This window comes from Aythya fuligula, chromosome 23, assembly GCF_009819795.1.
Source record: "Aythya fuligula isolate bAytFul2 chromosome 23, bAytFul2.pri, whole genome shotgun sequence".
NCBI classification, from domain to species: Eukaryota; Metazoa; Chordata; class Aves; order Anseriformes; family Anatidae; genus Aythya; species Aythya fuligula.
In genome coordinates, this window is record NC_045581.1 from 2,197,898 (window position 1) to 2,219,709 (window position 21,812).

Here is a 21,812-nt window from a genome sequence, read left to right on the forward strand (position 1 = left end):
CCGCCGCCCCCTCCCCGGGCTCTGCCGCAGGAAGGACACGAGCCTGACACACCGCAGGGCGTTTGCTTACAGTGGCAAAGCCCAGCAAACGCAGACGGGAGCTGGTGATTGACAGGCTAAGCCCAGTTCCCCAGGGCTGGTTTCACTGGTCCCACTGTTACGGTCCCAGATTCCCCACATACCGTGCCGTTGCGGGTCCCTTTATAGCCTCCCATCCCCTTCGCTGAGCAATGGAGCCATTGTGGAGGGGCTGGGGGCCGGCAGGGCTGGACGTCCACCTCCTCCCCACCTTCGTGCAATATTTTCTCCCAGTCCTTCTCGCTTGCCCCTTGTGCCCCCCCCGGCACATCACACGTGTCAGGGGCTGGCCCCATGCCTCCCCGAGGAAGGGCAGGTTAATACCTCCGGGCCAAGGCTCCTGCTTGCCACTCCACATCCAGCCTCCGGCTCCTCCGCAGCCATGGACAGGATTTTCTCCACCGTGCTGCTCTCTTTGCTGCTTCTCCTCCAGAGCTATGGAGTTTGGGGAGCACCTCCACAGCCCAGAGGTAAGTGGGAGCTGAGCAGCTCCTGGGGGAGCTGGGGGTCTGTCCCCAGCTGCTGGTCACCAGCTGCCTAGGGTTGGGATGGGTTTGTTGGCAAGGAGAAGGATGAAGCAATACCCAACATCAGTCCGGGAAGCAGAGGAGCTTTCTCAGGTATTTTCCCAAGGCAGTAAAACCTGCAGATGCATTTTCTTCTGCCTCTGTCATTGCTTTAGAGTAGAAGCAGGATGCTGTGCAGAGGTGGCATCAGGTCAGCCCTAGCTGTGGCATGGCAGCAGCTTTGGGGCTCGCTGCTTTGGGCTGGAGGAGGTTTCACTGTGCCTCCGAAATGTCTCCTCCTCGGCACAGCTCTGCAGAGGGCTGGCTTGGCTGGGAGTTTGTGGAGGACTTGGCCAGACCCTCCAGCTCTGGTTAACCTCACCGAGCAGGAAGGTCTGGGCCAGGTTCCTGAGGCCGGGCCTTCCCTAGGTTTTACTTCAGCCATCCTTGAGCAAAACCCAGCTCTGTTTGTATTTCAAGAGGGGTGTAAAGCAACCAGGTGGGAGAGGAGCCGCTGGCTCTTTGAGGTTGCAGGGTGCAGCTCCAGTGTCTAAATCCTTGCTTGCAATTCGTGTCAGAAAGTGCTGGACTCAGAAGGGAAGGGCTGGTGGCCTGGTACTGAGAAAACTTCTCTTCCAGGGGCAGGCTGTGGCTTATGAAGGGGAGTTTTCTGATATACTGACCAGATTTTTCTTACTAACTTGGAAAGGGAGAGTTATCTTTGCTGTGGAACCACTAAGCACTACTGAAGTCAGAAAACTGAACAGAGCAGCCATTCAGCCCAGCCCTACTGTGAGCCATCACTATTTCTAAAATAAACATCTTTTCATTCTGAATTACTAGGCAAGAGTCTTGTTCTCTTAATCAATACGGGAAAGGTGCCCTAAGAGAGATTTTCTGCTAAATCAGTTCATGAAGTTCAGCTATTCCTGAATAACTTCAAGTGTGGACATTTTTAATACTAGTGGAGGATTTTACTTCTGGTTTAATTCTACTTTAAAATAAACAATGTTGAGTCAAGATGTCACTCGGAACAAGTGTGCCTGACTGTCACCTCCTGGAGATAATGCAGGCCTGTCCTGCAGAGCCAGATGTGCACAGCAGCTGAGACCAGACAGGCTGAAATCCCAAAGCTCCTGATGCTTTATAACTTTTTTCTCTTCATTTCCCTGAAATATACTTCACTCCCATTAAAAAAAAAAAAAAAAAAAAAAAAAAAAAAAAAAAAGTTAAAATGTTATTTAGAGCAAAATCACAGAGCTCCTATGCAAAAAAGAAAATATACTTCAAAACTTCTATAGGATCCAATTGTTCCTAAGGGAAAAAATAACTTTTGGTCCTTGGTTTATCCCTAAAAATGGATGTGATGCATTAGCTACAGTGGCAAAGGGGAATATGTACTTTATTTCTGGAGGAGCTGATTGCAAGACCTTGAGCTTTTCTCTGTATCTTCATTTATCTCCTGTAAAATGGGCATAACCAACCCCTGGTAGGGGGATTTGCAATACTGTAGAAAATGGACTGCCAACGGACTTTTTCCTTCCTCTGCAATGAATTATTATGGCAAATCAAAAGTCCCCTATATAGGAAAAGGTTCGACTGCATTTTAGTTGAAACTAGAGCATCTGAGGAAGAAACTTGCTTCTCTTCTACACACATTTAGAGGGACCTTTTCTGGGAGCCAGAAGCAGATTCAGCATTAGTGTCTCTCAGGAAACTAACCTGATTATATTCTTTATGGATATATCACAGGGTATTTATTTTCATGTGTCTGAAAGACTGAAAGCCACATTAGATTTCACACTGAGGACCAGCTATAATATTTATGCCATAATTTGGAACAGCTTTGTTGGCCCAAAACTCACATTTAAAAATTTACACAGAAACCTCCTTTATGATATAACCTATATCATCTCTCTCTATGGAAATCAAATATTAGCAGAGTGCTTGATATTCCTCAGAGACAGGCTAAATGATGGAAATAATAATAATAATATCAGAATGTTATAGGTCTGGTGGGGAAAATGGGGCAATTCATTCAGAAATTCATAAAAAATATTAGTCCTTTTTATTCATTGCTACAGCTTAACATTAAGATGGAAAAAAAGAATGAAAATTAGAAATTAAAAAAGAAAAATATTAGTCAGCTGTTTGCATTGCTAATGTTTCCTGTTTATCCATTTATTTTTTACAGTGGATACTCATGTCTTACTATGATCTTGCAGAAATTATCTATCAATGGCATGGTTCTACATCTCTGTTGTGTTCTCCCTCAACAGCTCAAAGAAAAAAAAAAAAAGTGCTGGTCTTTGCCATGTTACAGAATTTCATTATTAGTGACACTAGCTGAAAAACATGAGACTGGATTGTGTTATGTTCATTAGTTAATCTGGGGCTCTTGCTTCACAACTGAAACCGAACTGCCAAGTGTAATGCCTGCTTCTGGTCAAGCATGACAAAGGCACAAGCTCATTAATTAATGTCCATGTGGCTTGCTTATATATGTCCAAAACGCAGTAACTTCTTTTGAGACTTCCTTTGATACAGAAGTGCATATAACGGGCTCCAGCTCACAGCTTTCCTCCTCCCTCCGTGCTGCTGTGAGTGAATTAAGTTTCGTGTCGACATTAGCAGCAGCCTGGTGTTACAAGTGGGCAACCTGCTCCCACAAGCGCAGAGCTGGTATCTCATCAGCTCACTGCTGTAGAAGTACATGTTGTCAACCGGTAAATGTGTTGTTCTTCCAGACATTTTTCTATGAAAGGGAAAAGAACATTTAGAAACATGAGGTTAAACTGGTCTCTGTGGGCCTCTCTAAGAAAGGGAAAGAAAAGATTGCAGCTTGCAGGTCCTCAGCTGTAAGATTTTTTTTTTTTTTCCTCCTCGTATAGTTTTCTCTTCTTTTTCTTTTATTTTTTGTCTTCCTCCTTTTTGTTTCCAGGCACCCTGTGTCGAACCAAACCCACCGACCTGGTGTTCGTCATCGACAGCTCTCGAAGCGTGCGCCCACAGGAGTTCGAGAAAGTCAAAGTCTTCATGTCCCGGGTGATCGAGGGACTGGACGTGGGCCCCAACTCCACCCGGGTGGGTGTGATCAATTATGCAAGCGCCGTCAAGAATGAGTTCTCCCTCAAGACACACCAAACCAAAGCCGGGCTCCTGCAGGCGGTCCGGAGGATAGAGCCGCTATCCACTGGGACTATGACTGGCCTGGCCATCCAGTTTGCCATCAGCCGGGCTTTTAGTGACTCAGAAGGGGCCAGGCTGAGGTCTCCCAATATTAATAAGGTAAGGAGGCTATCCCTTGCTTGGGAGCTCCCTCTTTCAGGGGGTATGGTTGAAAAATTGGAGAGGTGGAAAGGTGATTCTGTTTGTGTGGGACGATACTGAGACATCCTTGAGATGTTAAATACTTTGATTTAGTGGGGACTGTTAGTGTTAGGTCAGAGGTTGGACTCGATGATCTTGAGGTCTCTTCCAACCTAGAAAAATCTGTGATTCTGTGATTCTGTGATTTCATGGGGCAAAGAGTTGGACAGAAGTTGCTGGGGTAAATTTAATCCAGTTTCACCAGCTCTCCTCCCTGGCTGGAAAGTCTGTGCTGTGGTACATGGCTCCCGGCTTCCAAAACATGCCACCCTGAGATGCTTGTTTCAGCCAGGTTTCCTAGGCCTGAATGTATTTGATGATTATCTGAAATCTTCCCCAGCGCACTGTAATAAAAATGCTTCAGAATCCACCATAGTGAAAAGTGAGACAACCTTCTGAAAGTTTCCTTTGAAATGGGCCCTTTCAGTTGCATATATAAAGCAAAGTGCTGTTTCTGTATCCTCCACTTCTCTCACAGTTACTCATAGGCTGGCTAATGGCTATGTTTTCCTTCCAGGGTATTTCCTTCTTGTACACTGGCTTTAATGACTATTTAGCTTTTAAGGCTGTGGTATAAGATCAGATTAATTCCATACGTGGTTCCATCACTGCTCCTGACCCAGTTTCCCTGCTCAGAAAACTCACCCTTTAAAAAAAATACTCCCCAGATACCTCACTCATCCCCTCCAGATTTGGCCCTGAAGGCAACCAGACCTCAGCCCAGTGACAGTCATCAGGAAAACTCTCTTCTGAGCATGTGGAAAATGCATATAATTTGCAATATATGTTTTATCTAAACATCATAAATGAACCTCCTAGGCCTTTTTGTCCTGTGCCAGGTCTCTCTGCTGGCTCTCTGCTATAAGACCAGACCAGAAAAATAAGCAAAGGCTTTAGCTAGCAGAGAGAGCTTTCCACCAGCTGGACAACAGCCCAGCTTTTGGAGTGAGGAAGCTTGGGATTTTTCTCCTGATTACAACATTTTTGGAACGTCGGATGCTTTCCATTTCCCTTACTGCTGGTAATGCTCTAGGGAAGGCAGAGCAGTACATGGAAAGATGCCCAGGGATGGCAAGTCAAAAATAATACTGAAAAGTGTAAAACAGGCACCTATAATGATCTGTCATCTGCAAAAAGCAGCATCCTGAAAGCTTTACTGGACTGGAATTCACAAGACACCCCTGAAAAATGAGACCATCTCCCCAAAAGATGATCTAATTAATTTTCTTGTGTGCTCCTTCACCCTGTTCAACCACAGGCAACTTGCATATGTGAATGAATCCATCCTCATATTGTCTTTCATTGTGGGGCTCAGATTGGGGAAATTATCTGTATTTTAGTCTAAATCTGGCTTCACACAATAGGAAGAAAACCAAGAGTGATAGCCCAAGAAAATTACACTCTGAGAAACTTTCCCTAAGTTTCACTGGTAATCAGCTTCAGCAAAACTCATCTGACCAGCCATCACAATCACATCACTCCTCGAGCTTAGGAGTCAAAATCTAATAACCCAGCTCTCACAGGGCAGCTCAGGGGCCTGATGGCTTTTTATTCAAAAGGAGTAATGTTTTTTGCTTGTCAAGTGCTTTGAGGTTCACTGAAAGAAAGCATTGCAATATGGCAAGGCATTATTAATATTCTATTGTCATTAATTTTTAGTAAAGAGCTTTAAAATCCTTTAGGTGCGAGACTAATTGTTCTCATTCAACTACTTCAAAGAAATCAAGTGTGGAATCAGACTTTCACTCAAGCCTGCTGTTTTCTGGTGGTACAAACAACTTCCTGCAGCTGCCAAGCTGTGTTTTGCATTTCCCCACTGCCCCAGCAGCAGCAAACATGCCGCCAGCCACCAGGCAAGGCAGCAGTGGTAGACGCTGCCCACTCCCACCGCTCACAGGATTTGGAGGAGACTCACTTCTCAGTGAGCTCGGGGCTGCCCAGTTTCTCCATGAACCACTTCACTGAAGAATTTTTCCAGATCTTGCGTGCAAGAGACGTTTCCTCCAGTGAAACTATTCCAGGAGAAATGAAGGGAAGGTGCTAGCTCCCCAGCAGAGCTCTTTTGCCACCTCGCCAAGAGCCCAGCTTGGCCAGAGCACCCTGTGCTGGAGAAATGTGAGCAGAGGGGGGCTGCAGGTCTCCTTTAAGCAGGATCATCCATAGCCACGTACAAACAGTGACTTTCTGTCCAGAAGAAAAATGTTATGGGAAATGTTCTTCTTTTCTGGGTATCGCTTAGCACAAAACTAGGCAACTGAACCAAAACAACAACAACAAAACTATCTGGGTGATAGTATCTATTCCTGCTTTTCAGAAATTCTTAATGTGATTGAAACTAAAAAAAAAAAAAAAAAAAAAGAAAAAAAAGAAAAGCTAAACAAGAACAAAGAAAATATTTTGCCTTCCACACAAAAAATCCCAACAGTTTGAATGCCAGACCACTGAAACATTTCAATTGTTGAATATTGACAGACAAAAAGGCCATTTACTTAAAGCTTATTTTTTATCTCACTCCATTAATTCTTGCTCAGTACTTCCAGACCAAGGTGCACAAAGCAAGACAAAGTAAGTCTAGCAAACTCTTTCCCTTCTGTGACCTCCTTGCTTTTCAGGATGGCCCCATCATCTGCTGGGATGATGAATAGACCATGCAGTAATTTAAGGAGGGGAAGCTTCCAGAAACGCTGGGCACAGTCCTTGCTCCTTCACACGGCAGATATCCAGTAAGACCTTGTGAAAATTGGCACTAGGATTTTTAACCACGTGGGATTGGCCAAAGCATCACAAGATCATTTGGTCTTGCTGTGCTCTGTGCTGCAAATGTCACCACAGGATGGTGAAAAACACTATTTGTTTCTGCAAGAGCTCAAAGTAAAGTCTCTTTATACCTCTATCAAAACTACAGGGGTGCCCAATTACTTTTATCTTTCTTTAGGAAGAACAACAAATAGGTTGTCAAACTGATGAGAAAATCAGGGGCTTATTCAGCTTTCTTCCCAATTCCCCTTTCACTGCTGTTACAACACGCATGTAATATGCTGCGCAATGAGACATAGCTCCCTCATTAGCTGCTGGATTGTCTACACATGGCTGCCCTAAAATATGAATATCTAGGGATGCCTGTGAATACTCTAGTGCCTTAGTTAACCGAGAATAAATTGTGTCATGAGAACATAGGGGATTTCTATATGAGAGAAGTAACACAAGACAGAGATTCTGGATCCAGAAAGTGAGGAATTCACAGCAAAAAAAGAAAGGTGGTGGTAGAATGAGTAGAAATTTGACCTCAAAAGTAAACGTTTCTGAGTTTCCCTAGGGAAAATCTGGAGATCCTGTTGAGTTATTCAGGACAGCAAAGAGATTTCACCCTTTCTTAATTCTTCCCACACGGCCACCAGCTGAGCCCAGCACAACCTCTGCTGCAGAGCAAAAGCAGCCTCTGCAGGTGTGGTGGTTGCTCCTTGCTTCTGACCCGTCATGCTCTTTTCCAAGCAAGGCACATATCAGGACTTCCAGTTTTTTAAATGAGACAAGGTCATAACACAGAGAATTACAGAGATCCTGTGACTGAAAATCATTTGGAGGTAGGTTTAAAATAAAAAGATGTATTTTTTTTTTTTTTTTTTTTTTCATGCTGGAACTCTTTGCTTCAGGCTGGAAGAAAGGGCAAAAGTCTAGAGGCGGAATTCTGGGAAAAATAAGGATTTCCTGATTATCAAGATATATGTGTAAATATATACAATAGCAAATTCACTTTAAATTTGTTTCTATTTCTCACACTCTTTCTGTAAGCACCTGGTTCTGTCCACAGTCCCAGAAAGCCTCCCTGTCTGGCCAGTGCTGGGTCTGACTCCTGTTACAGTTACTTTAGCCATGGGCTTGCTGCTAAATTCTCAATGCCAGACTCTTTTTGTGTCCAAATTCTGTTCTCTCCAAATTCCAACAGCAGGTCAGAAAGCAGCATGAATATTGACTGCACTGTAGTAGATTTTCACACAGAACCATTGCGAAAATCTTTCCCATCAGATCCAGATGTGGATGCTGCTACCAGACATCTCCTGGGTTGTGTCTGGGGCTCTGGCCTATGTGGAGATGCCACTCTGATGTGAAGAAACTCAGGGACTGATTAAACTTGGAGAATCACTTTGCTTAGACAGGGAAATGCCAGGAGGACACGGAACACCTCTGTCCTGTGACAAGCACTGCAAGAAAAATACGCAGCTGCTGATCGAGACCTGTTCACAGGGCAGAGCTCCTCGCAGATGTGACTTGGTGGCACATCTTGTTTCTGACAGGCTTTTGCTAAGCTCTGACTGGCAGCTCCATCTCAGAGCTGCTCAACCCGCTGCTGAGCCAAGGGCTCTCTCTCCTGGCAGAAAGCACGACTGCATGGCTGCTGCTCCTGAAACAGCCCAGTGCTCCTCTTGGTCAGTCTGTGTTTGCCACATTCATTCCCGTGAACAAGCACTGACAGCTGCCACAGGTGACTCTTATCTTATTTCAGTCTTGAGCAAAAGAGAAATAGTTCCATGTATTTTACTTATTCTCTTAGAAGCATTTAGTTGCAGAATCCTCATGTCCATAATCTTTTAATCCTGTAGCCCTTATGAAGAGCAGATAAACCTGAGCTTGCAGCCCTTCACCAGACTGAAAGTTCTGCATTTTCCCAGCTTCACCCATCTTTTGTACAGAAGGAAAGCTCTGGACAGGGCAGCAGGTTATTTTATCATTGCAAATGCACTGGGGCAGATGAGTGCAGCACTCAGTCATCCCTCTGCAGACGGGTGGGCAGAGGGGAAGGAACCACTTCAGCAGCATGGCCTGGGCCCCGTGGGAATAGGAACCCCACTCCTGACCTTACCAAGCTGACTCTTCTCCCTCCCGAGGGCGCAAAACAGCCATCATGCTGTCCCAGCTGAGCAGCTGGTGGGTCTCCTGATTTCATCTTCAGAAAGATGGAGAGCATATATGGCCTAGAGGACAACAGCAAATACCACTTTGGTGACCTGACGATGGCTCACTCAAACCCATTGGTGCTGCTAGACAGACTCATCTGTGTTTCTCTTTCTCTCTCTCACTCTCTCTCTTTTTTTTCTTTTTTTTTTTTTTTTTTTTACTGCTCATTATGTTTCTCCATACTGCATTACATCCCAATTAGTTGCTTGGGACTTGACAGCAGTGTCACAATAAAACAATTGCAAGGAAAAGTGGCAGGAGCAGATGAATTGCCAAAGAATGGAACTGGAGGTTTTGTGACAATGTCACTTATCATAAGAAGAATAAAAAGGAAAACAGGCGATCTAGCAACAGGAGCAGGGCTCTTGGAGGCTTTCCACTGGTTTAGGGTGTCACCATCCATGGTGACATCCAGTTCTCACTTATATCAGCTGTCATTTTAATGCTGATGTTAGTAGGGGTAGGATTTCACCACTGCTCTTTGTGGTTTAATGGGAAATCAGAAATCATACCTGGCACCGACAGACACATGGTGTGACCTTACACAGATCACTTCCTCTCTTTCTGCTTCAATTTCTTCATCCATAAAATAGGAAAAAGCCTTAACCTCCTTAGTTTACCATATTCCTGAGATTCTTAGATGGACAAAGATGCTACCACATCCCAGAGGTGCCCTTAGTGTCAGCTGGGGGTTCATGAAAATAGTTAGAGTTTGGTTTGAGCATTAGTTTGCTTATGAAGAATGTAACCTTTACTTTGGTTTCAACAGGGCCGAGATGCACCAGATGTCCCTTAATTAAAACAGTCAGGTCCATGGCAGTTTAACCTTTCCAGCTCAGGAAGAAACAAACTGCACATGAAAAGAATGGCTTGTGTGATCTCAGGAAGAACAGGAAGAGGGGGAGGAGGTGCCATTTCCTTTTTTCTTTAATTTTAGAAATGTGAACCCTTCTTTACTACTCCAGGCTGTTCCATGCGCAGTAGTGATACTGAGCCCATTTCACACACACCCCTGCTCTCTGCCCCTCTCTGTGCAGGTGGCGATTGTTGTGACCGATGGACGTCCCCAGGATGGAGTGCAGGATGTGTCAGCAAGGGCCAGAGCAGCTGGCATCGAGATCTTTGCCATCGGGGTTGGCCGGGTGGACATGCACACCCTGCGGCAAATTGCTAGCGAGCCCCTGGATGACCACGTGGACTACGTGGAGAGCTACAGTGTTATAGAGAAGCTGACCCACAAGTTTCAAGAAGCTTTCTGTGGTAAGTCCTTGCCACAACCCCTGGGTTCCTAGCCAAGAAGTGCAAGTGGCTGCCAGCAAGCTTTTCACAGAAATGTCACATGTGATCATCCTTCACCCATCTGCTTCCTTTTTCCAAGGACTCGGGTCTGCAGAACAAATCAGTATAGCAGAGAGGTGCTCTCTGAAGTTGCTTTTCAAGAGTCTGAGGTTTTGTTTAGGGAATTTCAGGTTTTGTTTACAGAAGTCTCCAGACTTCATTTGCACCCAAGAGTTTGTACACAGGACCCATCTACTACTTGAGGCAGAGAAAAAGAACCTCAAAACCAGGAGCTTTAAATAGCTAAAATCGTTGCCCTTATGTTTAAGCCTATCTGGGCAGTGCTGACGATCTGGCTGGTAATTTCCCCTGCCAGCATCTTCTGAATTCCCTGTTAAACAAGGGCTGGTTTCACTTGCTTGCTGGAGGCTGAGAGACCTTTGCCTGACTGTGCTGTTATTTCTGCAAGCCCTGTGCAGCAGGAAATTCTCCTGGTTGGTACAGTACCTAACACCTATCTGCATAGTATATAAAAAGAGCCTGACTATCCTACAAACACATATTCACGCCTACACGAACCAGTGAATGGAATGAGAGAGCTTTATTGCTTTCAAACGTACCCAGAAGCTGTAGGAGGTGGTCTATAAATACCCATTTTGTGTCAGCAAGAGCGGCCTGGGGGCTTCACACGCCCATCCTGCCAAAGCACAGACGTGTGGCAACACTTTTTTGAAAGGTGCAATACACCACAGTGCCTATGGCAAAGTATTGCAAACACGTACACACAGATGGACCTGTAAAACTCTCTGAGACTGATTTCTTCAAGAGGTGTAAAATTTCATGATTCAACTTTCAGCCTACAAATGATGGGGGGAACAGCTTTTTGTCGAGGAAAACTTCGTCCTCTGTAGGAAGGAGGAAAACTTTGAATATAAAGTGAGTCATGTATTATAATGAGGTGTCACCACAGCAGAAGCTCATGAAAGAAGGGAATAAATACTACATACTAAGGGGAGCAGAGACAATATTCAAGAAGGTGGAATCCAGGCCATGAATATTCGTGGGAGTTTGTGTTGGCTGCCCTGGTGTCAGGAGTCAGCCAAGGACCTGAAAATCTGTTTTGAAGTTCTGGCATTGGTGTCATTCAAAAAGAGGAAGAAAAAAACCTTTTCTGGGCCTCGCTTTTCAGATTTGTAACATGCAGCTGACAAAGTTCTCCCCATGGTAAAAACCCTCAGAGATGCATCCAAGGGAAGCACTGTGCTAAGGATTATTACAACTAACAGACAGCAGCACCATATTAACTGCCAAGTGGGTTGTTATCATGCTATGCAAGCAGCTGCACAAAACTGTCCTTGGAGATGTACCCAAACACCACCTGCTATTGCACAGCACAGCTTGTGGAAGCAGTGTGCAGTGGAAGCAGGAGGAGCTGTGCAGCACTGTCCAAGCTGCTACCCCATAATGCTCAACAAACACATGAGGAAAAGTGAGACCTTTAATGATCCAGCTACTAGTTAGACTGATAAGATCTCTGTAGCCTTCAAAGAACTCAACCTGAGAGCCCAGTGTTATAGCCAACTGCATAGCTAATAATATTCCTAATTACATCAGCTACCATTATATGGCACAATATGCAGGTGCATGAACTGGGAAGGCCAAAAGTACAAAATACATGTAGAGCAGAACACAAACAAATAGAAATAATGAGCAAAATCCCCTTGATTTTGACAGACTTCACACCACCTCCCATTACTACAATAAAACCAAAAATGCTCCATTTTCTGCACAGATTTCCATGCTCTTTGTGAATAAATTTGCTACAACCAGATTTGTTTAGCTTCAGATTTGTTTTCCATCATCATTGCTGTAGCCATGACAGTGCTGTCAGTCACTGAGTGCTGCTGGCTCAAACTGCTGCAGCTCAGCTTCTGTTTGCTCAGCATCTTATAGGAGTCAGATCCAGGTTAAGATCAGCAGGAAGAAATATTTGTAAAGAGTGAGTCTGAAAGTTGTACGTGTGAAGGTAGCTCTGAAGTGAATTCCAAGTATGTTTGGACATGAAGCCCATCCGGGAATGACAGCTGTACCTGGCACTGAACTCACTAATCATAACTGTACTATGTAGCTGGGAAAATGGGTACTGGCCAGCCCAGATGGTAGTTTGGAAACCAAATCTCATCCTGTAGCTTTGGAGAGTGAAGTAGATTATGATATGCCCAACAGACAGATGGTTTTTGCCCTTGTTGTGGAGACTATTTCTAGTCCTGGCTGTGTCTTGGAGTCAGGAGACTTGTCACTATTTCTCCTTGCTTCTTATATCTCAATTACTATCCAAGAGTAATGGCTTCCTGCTGCTTTGTATTGCTGCAGGGTGGGTTTAGTTATCACTCAGCGTATAGGATAAATATCATACCTTCTTCACAGGCTGTGTTGGCTCTGGGTTGAGAAGCCTTGGCAAGGTCCCTGTTTTTAATCTGCACCTTTTCTTGCAGTGGTGTCAGACCTGTGTGCCACTGGAGACCACGACTGTGAGCAGATCTGTATCAGCACTCCAGGATCATACAAGTGTGCTTGTAAAGAGGGTTTCACGCTGAACAATGATGGGAAGACCTGCAGCGGTACGTAATGATTTTCATTTGCACTGAGCTGAGCTGCGATCTGTGGTCATGGGGTAGGGATAAGATTGAGACATGGCACACATGTTCTGCTCAGAAAAATCAGGGAAGGAAACCACATAATGGGAATTGTTGGTGATTTTTGATTGATCAAACATATGTCATGAGCAATAAAATGATACTAGGCTTATATTTTCCTACATAATTAAGCAGTCCCAGTTGCTGTCTCCTTTCTCCCTCTTCTCATATTTTGCTTCAGCTTGCAGTGGTGGGTCAGGATCTGCCCTGGATCTTGTTTTCCTGATCGATGGATCCAAGAGTGTACGGCCTGAGAACTTTGAGCTGGTGAAGAAATTCATCAACCAGATCGTGGAGTCGCTGGAGGTGTCAGAAAAACAGGCACAAGTTGGCCTGGTTCAATACTCCAGTTCTGTCAGGCAGGAGTTTCCTCTGGGGCAGTTCAAGAACAAGAAGGACATCAAAGCAGCGGTCAAGAAAATGGACTACATGGAGAAAGGAACAATGACTGGCCAGGCTCTGAAGTACCTCATTGACAGTTCATTTTCCATTGCCAATGGTGCGAGGCCTGGGGTCCCGAAGGTGGGCATAGTGTTCACCGATGGACGGTCACAAGATTACATCACCGATGCTGCCAAGAAAGCCAAAGATTTAGGTAGGTCTACTGAATTCTTAGTGGTTTGTTTCTCCCTTCAAGCAAATGCTGCATCTAGTATCAATCTAGGCATCACTCATTACCAGGTGTCTCTTACCTAGGACAGAAATAGGATACTATAGAACAACTTTTCCCAGATGTTGCTTGGCTGTCTCTGCGCACTCATACAAAACATGGAGCAGCTCTGGCTCGGGCTTCAGCTGGACCTTGGTTTGCCAGCAGCTGTTTTGTGCTCCCACAGCTCCTCTGTGTCTTTAATCTAAGTCTGCAGGATGTCTCTTTGCTGGACAGAATGGGGTTTCATACATTTGTTATGGGATACACACTGGTGCAGCATCTCACACAAATAAAAAGGAAACTTCAGGGGAAAACTGAGGATCTATCTGTTGTTATTAGTCAAATTCAAGCCACCATCAGTGGCACTCACAGTGAGGCAAAGACAACCAGCAGAGAGCCACATGGAGAATAACAGGAGTTGCAGGGCCAAACGTGGTTTGTCTGTATCAGCCTTAAGGCCTGTAAAAGAAAAATAAGAAACAATAAAACAATAAACAAAGCAGAAACACATAATGAGGGAGAAAATGTGGACTCTCTGCCCAAATCCTAGACACACCCAGACATGTTAATAAGAAATTTTCTTCAGTTTCTTATGGAACATTAAAAGAGTACAAAGGCTACATATGGATATATTTAAATGTCTAAATACTGTCAAGCATATCTGAGATCTGCCCCTTTGCTGACCTCCTGCTGCACAAGTTCGCAGTCTTCTGCCTCACCATTAAATGGATGCAGCCCGTGTGAATACCTTCATGAACTGTTAAATCCTTCACTTCCTTTTAAGTTTGGTCTCAACCACTGGATGTGACTAAGGGCTAGCACATAGCCAATGCAGGTCAAATACAAGCTTATGAAAAGCTGATGTCTACAAAACAAGTTGACAGGTTATGTGGTTGTTCAGCTCTCATAAAACAAAAGGTCCTCCTAAACTGCATGCATAGAAACAAGACTTCAGGCCTTGCTTCTTCCTCTTCTCTTCTCCCCACGCAGACATCCCCAACAGCTGCTACTAAGTGATTTCACTGGGATAAATAACAAGATACTTACAACGAGATTCCAAACACGTTCCTTGCACTGTACTTCGGGGAGAAATAAATGGACACAACCAGAGGCAGAAAGACAAGGAAAAAAGGGGAGGAAGGGAAAGCATTACCAAAGTCTAGACCTAAACGTGGACAAGTAGAGACAAATATTTCTAAACAGGTGTTAAGTAGCGTTATCATTCAAGTCAAGGGGAAAATTGCAGTTCAGTTCAATAGAAACTGGATTGAAACCAGAGGTGGCAATCAGTCTCTTGGCAGTGAAGCACAGTACCTGGACACATGTTCTTAACTTACAGTATGGGTTGCTTGTGATAGAAAATATGAGTTGCAATTTTAGAAAGCCGTCCAGGTACAATTTTACTGAACCCGCAGGTCTCTGTTGCAGAGAACTTTGCCACTACATAGGTTGATAATGATGGCTGGAGGCTATTATGAAAACTTCCACCGTTTCCTTTTGCTGTATCATTGCTTCCATATTAGCTGGATGCATGATGCTGTCAAGGTGTTATAATGATCTGTCCTTTCTTGTGTCTCTAAAACATTGTTCTTGTGGTGATAGTGGCCATTATCTGGATAATTCTAGTAAAACTTAGCCTGCAAAATATTTTAGAACTTTGGGTGACCTGAAAAAAGTCTATAAAAGTAGAGAGTAAAGGAGTTAGTTTCCCAATTAACAACCGCGGAGTTTCAAGTAGGCTGGGGGTGCAGAAGAAAGGCAAGGATGTACAAGATGATGGGGGACTGGTGCCACAGCAGCACGATGCTCCACAGCTGCCCAGCTGACTGGTTCTTATTGCTCACAGGATTTAGGATGTTTGCTGTGGGAGTTGGTAACGCAGTGGAGGATGAGCTGAGGGAAATCGCTTCAGAACCAGTAGCTGAGCACTACTTCTACACAGCTGACTTCAGAACCATCAGCAACATCGGGAAAAAGCTGCAAATGAAGATCTGCATTGGTGAGAGTGGGGGACTGGACTAGGGGGAAGGAAGGAATTAGTCACAGCATTTGGAGAGCAACAAGGCCTAGAAGACTGAGGCAAAAGGACAAAAATGCCCCCTTCAGATGATTGTTACAAAGAGCTCTCCATTCTCGGGGTATCAAGTTTGCAGATTACTCAGAAAGGTCATGAGACATCTGATATTTGGGTGGTTGCCTGAACCGCAGCCACTCACAAATCTCAGGCATCTTGTCCTCATTGGAAGAGCCCTGCATTTGGTCAGATTCAAATTCTGGGGGCACGCTTTAAGACTCAATGGGTTTTCAGGAAACTGGAAGTCCAGGAAAGGCTTCTTGCACTGAGGCTGCCCTATATAACAATGAAATGTGGGAGTCTCTAGACAACTGGGCTTAAAGACAGAAGTGATCAGTCAGATAGTTAGAAGGAATGGCATTTTGATTTCTTTCATGTTTGTGATAGAGAATATAAGATTTGCCTTATTTTATATTTCAGTATTTTTTTCACTGTTGTTCCACTTAACACATCTTCTTGATACTCTGGTCCACAGAGGAAGATCCATGTGAATGTAAATCTATTGTGAAGTTCCAGACAAAAGTAGAAGAACTCATCGATTCATTGCAAAGGAAATATATCCTTTGGAAGCTGTCTTTGTTCAGAACCTAGTGGGTTGGGCTGGGCTTTCTGGAGGGATCAGTGGGGAAAGCCTACACGTGTGGAAAGCAACTTAGATATGTGGTCAGAAAGCTGGGAAGTGAGACCCTTGTGTTCTGACTGTGTCTACCAGGAAGAGTCCCTGCACCAGAGTGCAAGATTCTGGCCTGACATAAGAATAGGCTGAAACCAACAGAGCCAAAGCAGAACATGCCAACCCATTGCTGGGAAGTAATGAACTGCAGGCACCAAGACCTGGGTCAGTTTTTAGGAAGATGCTTAAATGATGCCAATGAGAGAAGTATGGGAGCATGGTTCCTGCATGGGATAAAGCTGCTGCCTCTGCGGGCTGCAGGTCCTGCAAAGCAGGCCAGAATGTGAGGGCTGAGAGCACCAGTGGCTAACACTGGACTGTGAACAGAAGAAAACACTGGTGCGTGCATGCAGCTGCTAAGTCATTAAACTCCATGGATGGGATTCTTTTTTATGATGGTAAATGTCTGCCATGCAAGCATCTGAGTTGGCTGCCTGAATTTCTCCACAGAACTGGAGGGAAGGAGGGTCATCTAGAGCACAACACTTCTGCCGTATTGTTAGTGACACTAAAGTCAGGCAAATTGCATTGTATAGGTCCAATTTTTCTTAGTTGTCTAAGCCTCCATCCTGAGGGACTAATTCCCACATAACTGTAAACACCTCTGGGGAGGTGGGTAGGATCTCATCTGAACTGAGTCTGTGGGATTGCATTCTGTTATGCTGGGTTCTTTCATATTGCACAAAGACCAGGAATAAGTGGTGGGAAGAGAAATAAGGAAAAGAAAAAGAGATGTGGGTAAGATTCAGCCTTCTCATGAGGAAAGGAATTAGTGAAACATTGGAGCAACTCACAACAGGGTTAGGGACAGGCTTCGTTACATAGCATCTTAAAAACAATATTCTAATTTATACACACATTTCTGTGGTTTGTTATGTCAGTTACACAGTATATTTTCTCCTCTTTAAGTCAAATTGAGTGAAATCTGTGACTTATATTATGCAAAAGGTCAGAGTAAATCAGCAGTTCTCACCCAGCGGGTTGCCGCTCCCAGGCACATCATGAAAAGCAATTAGTGAAAAGAGCAGAAAATTGCGACATGGTATAACTCCAAGAAAAGCACCCTGCTCCACTCTTCACGCAACCCATACTGCTCCAGGTCAGGAATTCTCTGTCAACCTCTCAAAATACAATCTAACCATTCCTGTATTTTTTTACCCTTCCTTTTATAGTGTTTTATATAGATGCATGTGAGTATGTGTGTTTGTGTGAATGTTTTACCTTCAGTAAAAGTTGAAAAACAAACAAACAAAACCAAACCTGTTCAGCCTGAACAGTTGGGGAAATGCTAGGGAGATGATTTTTGGTGTTCCTCTGCTACCTGCTCCCAGCCAGGTAGTTCCAGTATCTGTGCTATAAGCCTTGAGCAATCAATCACCAACGCACACTGTCATTTTTTCTCCTTAACTCTTGCTTACTGGAAGCTGTGGCAAAAAGGATTGAAGCCCTGGAGAACAAGATCATCTAAGATCCTAAAAGAGTATTATTTCTCTCCTTCTGAGTGTAACAAAACTAGAAATCCTTCCTTTGTATGGAGGGCAGCTCAGCCACAGTGCTATGGCCAGCTTGTATTTTTAAGAGTCTAGTCTACATGCATTTGTTTAAAAGGGAAAAAGTATAACAGTAGAGCAGACATTGTTTAACAGGCAGAGCACTGTGCGTGACAGAGAGCTAGACCATGCTAATGTTCATTGCATCATGTAGAGTGCATATATAAAAAACCTGGGAAGATTTGTTTTTGATTTAAAGCTTAATATATATGTGTGTGTGTTTAAAGGTACTTGACTACGAGTTCTGTGAATCCTTGCTGTGTTCTTCTGCATCTTTTGTTTCTATGCATGAGGTAATTTAATTTAAAAGTCAAAGTGACTTAAAATCAACTCAGATGCTGAGTGTAAAAAGTCAATCCAAGCAGCTGATCGTCTTGTTATTGTAAACATGAAGCATTTGTCTGTAAGTAGATGAAATATAATAATGATCTCTAAGTGTGCATTACAGATAAGATAGGATAGGATGCTGCTGCTAGTTGGGTTTATCCATAGCTACTGTAAAATACAGAAAGTACAAAAGCTCAGCTTTCCTAACTAGCAAATGCCCTCACAATGTTTCAGTGAACTAGCAGCTGTCCGAACTAGGCCAGTTCTGGTGAAGTCCTGAGATAATGTGCAATGAGCCAGTGGCCATGGCTCTGTAGATCAAAGGCAGTCCTGTTAACACCAGCCCCAGGAGATGTGCTCCTCCTCAGCTCTCTGGTCTCCACATCCAAAACCCAAGCTCCGAAGCATCATTAGCACCTAAAACATAGGGAACTGTTGCTGAAGCTGCTGCCTGCTGATGGAAAGGGTGCTCTCATCACAGAGGTGCCCAGAGGCTCACAGCTCCTTCCTTAGCCCACGCTGCTAAGCACCTTCAAAACCAGTAAGTTCATCTCAACACCTTTTGGACTGCCTTTCCTGGATTCCCAATGCTGACAAGAAAAAAAATAAAGAAAAAGAAAATGGTGTGGGCCAGAAGCATCTAATGCTGCCTGTCTCCTAGTGCTGCAGTCTGGCTAGGAGAGGAGAGAAGAGGCCATGGCTATGCATGCCACGATGGCGCACTGTTGAATGTGAGCACAAGGGGTTGGGTTTGGAGGGGGTTTTATTTTTATTTTTTTTTGTATCAAAATATTTATACTTGAGACTATGTGAAAAGCTTTTCAGAATAACTTGGCCTGTTCAGAAATGAAACCATAGCAGATGTTTTCTGAGTAAATATTAAAAGTTTGCTGAAAATTTTAAAAGTGATTTTAGACGTATTTCTTTGCGTAAGTTTGACGTAACTGCCTGACAACACCTCTCCATAGGCTTGGTAGTGGGTAGGAAAGCCTCCGTCTCAAGCCACAACCTTTTATTTCAATGCTAGAAAAGAAGCACATCCATAGAGATACTGAGACCGTTCTCTCAAAACAAAAATCTTTGACAACAAAAATCCATTATTATACTCTTGGACTTGGAGGAATAAGGCCACACATTCCCAAACATTATCTCAAAGACTATAGTCAGTTTTTGATAGCCAAACCTAGTTGTCTCAGTCAAATAGTGTACAGTCTGTAGATCCAGAGTAATCCCTAGCAACTCCTGTACTTACAGGGATAAGATTTCCATTGTCTAATTATTCACATATAAAATCTAGACCTCTTAGCTTGAGCTTCTAATGTTACATTTGTTTCTCAGTAGAAATGGACACCACAGGGCATAATTTTCAGGATTGTCTAAATGTGCATGTCTTAGTGAGACAAAGCAGTGCCGGAGCCTATTTCTCATTATAGATTATAATGACTCCTTCAAATGTATGCAACTAACATCTAAACACCTCACCCGGGGCAACCGAGCCTCCTCTGCTGCCATCTGAGGAATCTTTTTCCTGGTTTTGTAGAATCACTTTCCATCTTAAAGAGAATGTATTTATAATGGGGGAAAAAAACACACCACAGTCAGCAGAAGAAAAGAATCTGCGTGTGCTGGTTTTCAACTTCTCGTTTCACCAAGGTTTGCCTGCTTTGAGCTCCTGACAGTTCAGAATCTCACCTTGCTAATGAATAACATTGCGTTTCAGCACAGTGCTACAGACAGTTCAAGAAAAAAAGCATCTGCAAGCCAGGGTCCTGTATTCATGCAGATAGAAAGTGTTACACAAACAAGCTGCTGGCAAGGAAGCGAGTGAGTAGCAATTCAGGCGGCTGGTGTGAAAACAAGGTGAAACATTCAGGGCTGTAAAGGTTCATCTCCAAGAGTCAGGAATAATGAACCCATGATGGTTGTGGATGAGAAGATCTGGAGGTTGCAGACAACTGAACAAGGCTTTGCATCAGCTCTTCTCTCTGTCACTTAATGAGCTGTTGATCCTAATCTCTGCCTCTCTGTTTACAACTAGGTTTCAAATATAGATCAGAAAACATCAAAGATTGTGGAAATATTTAACAGTTCTTACCATGACCCCTACTGGCTTCACTGGGAAATGGACTGGGCTCAAAAACCCTCCCAGCACCACATATCCTGGGATGAGTCAGAAGTGGTTTTGTTCTATGGAAAAGTCAGGGGAAGAGATAACAGCAATCCTTGGTCAGGGGAGAGAAAGCAAAAAAAAAAAAAAAAAAAAAAAAAAAAAAAAGAAAAAGGGCTTTGAGAAATGCAGAGGAAGCAAGGCAAACCTCAGCTCAGGGACTGGAAACCTCACTGCTTGGCAGGCTGATCTCAGCAGGTAAGGTGGGGGATGAAGCCACTGGGGGTGACTGGGAGCCTCATTTATTACTCTCAGAAACCAGATGAGACTGTAGCTATGTTGAAATTGTTGCCTTGAGACAGGTTTTCAAAGAGAATAGGATCTTTTTGGCCAGTAAAACTGTTGTTTCTGTCATCTTCATACAGTCTGCCACTCATCTAGTCCTGGGGCAATACAATGCCCAGGATCCCTGACATATTTCTGAGCCTTTTTCTTTACTCTGTTTTTTTAGTTTTTTTATTTTATTTTATTTTATTATTTATTTTATTTTATTTTATTTTCCCTTTTAGTTTGCTATGTCTCTTCAATCTATCAGCTGATGGGAGGCAATTCACTTCTACCTGATGATGACAGCATTATTTCTCTCTCTCTCTCTTTTTTTTTTTTTTTTTTTTTTTCTCTTTTATCCCCAGCTATAATCAGTTTGCCAATCATGGAAATGAGCTCCTGTATTTAATTTTCTTACATGCCTATTTATTCTTTAAATACCTTGAAAGTTAAGTTTAGCAGTCTCAGGAACTATAAGATGGATTTGATTTGAATTCCTGTCACAGCACCCATGACATCACATCTCTATATGTTTAAATATTACCATTGTCACTCTGCAGTTTAACCCATTTGGCTGACTTCTTTGGTAATGGGATAAAGGTATGTAAAGTGAGGGCTGGATTGTCACTTTCACAGAAAACTACATCCATTCAGCGTACCATTGCCAGTTTAATCCAACAACTTGCACCATAAAACTCAATATTGTTCATGTCTTTGGGACTGAACCCAGCCCCAGCCCTTTTCTTTCTAGGCCATGCCTAGGGGCCAGTAACTCAAACTGGGCCATGAAGGGCTGAGATATCAAACATTGCTCCTTCAAATCTCTGCAAGCCACCTCGAGGAAGGACCTAGCAGACACAGTGTCTTCTTAAATCACCAAGTTCTGAGTTTCAGAGCAGCGCTCCTGGATGCTGCAAAGAACTGCCCCTACATGCAGACATGGCAGCTCCTGTTTTCAGTACTGATGGAAAATGTATCATTATACATCTTCCCCTAGCTATCATTCCTAAAATCTTCCTGTCCATCCACCCATCCGACTATCCAAGCAACCACCCAAGCAGCCAGGTAGCTATCTTCATATTTCTCAATCCAATAGTCCTTATTCATGGAAAACCATAACCCAAACTAACATTTTGGTGTCAGCAGACCCACCTCACACAATAAAATCCTCCTTAAGGAACACAACACAAGATTGGGCCATAAACAATTTGCAAGTATA

General features: G+C 43.7%; 1 protein-coding gene across 1 annotated transcript; it reads left to right on the plus strand.

The window, feature by feature from the left end:
- The first annotated feature begins 460 nt into the window (after positions 1 to 460).
- On the plus strand, positions 461 to 18,085 carry MATN1 (matrilin 1). The gene is made up of 8 exons (XM_032202358.1): positions 461 to 548; positions 3,526 to 3,872; positions 9,947 to 10,169; positions 12,683 to 12,808; positions 13,065 to 13,478; positions 15,382 to 15,534; positions 16,085 to 16,165; positions 17,701 to 18,085. Exons 1-8 carry the CDS (start codon positions 461 to 463, stop codon positions 17,748 to 17,750), a joined length of 1,482 nt encoding a protein of 493 aa, XP_032058249.1. The 3' UTR covers positions 17,751 to 18,085.
- Positions 18,086 to 21,812: the final 3,727 nt, after the last annotated feature.

Bases quoted from the DNA above. Each gene is read 5' to 3' on its own strand.
- MATN1 (XM_032202358.1), top strand. From the start codon at position 461: ATGGACAGGATTTTCTCCACCGTGCTGCTCTCTTTGCTGCTTCTCCTC. The intron at 549-3,525 runs GTAAGTGGGAGC...TTTTGTTTCCAG, and splicing joins AGCACCTCCACAGCCCAGAG to GCACCCTGTGTCGAACCAAA. The intron at 12,809-13,064 runs GTACGTAATGAT...ATTTTGCTTCAG, and splicing joins TGATGGGAAGACCTGCAGCG to CTTGCAGTGGTGGGTCAGGA.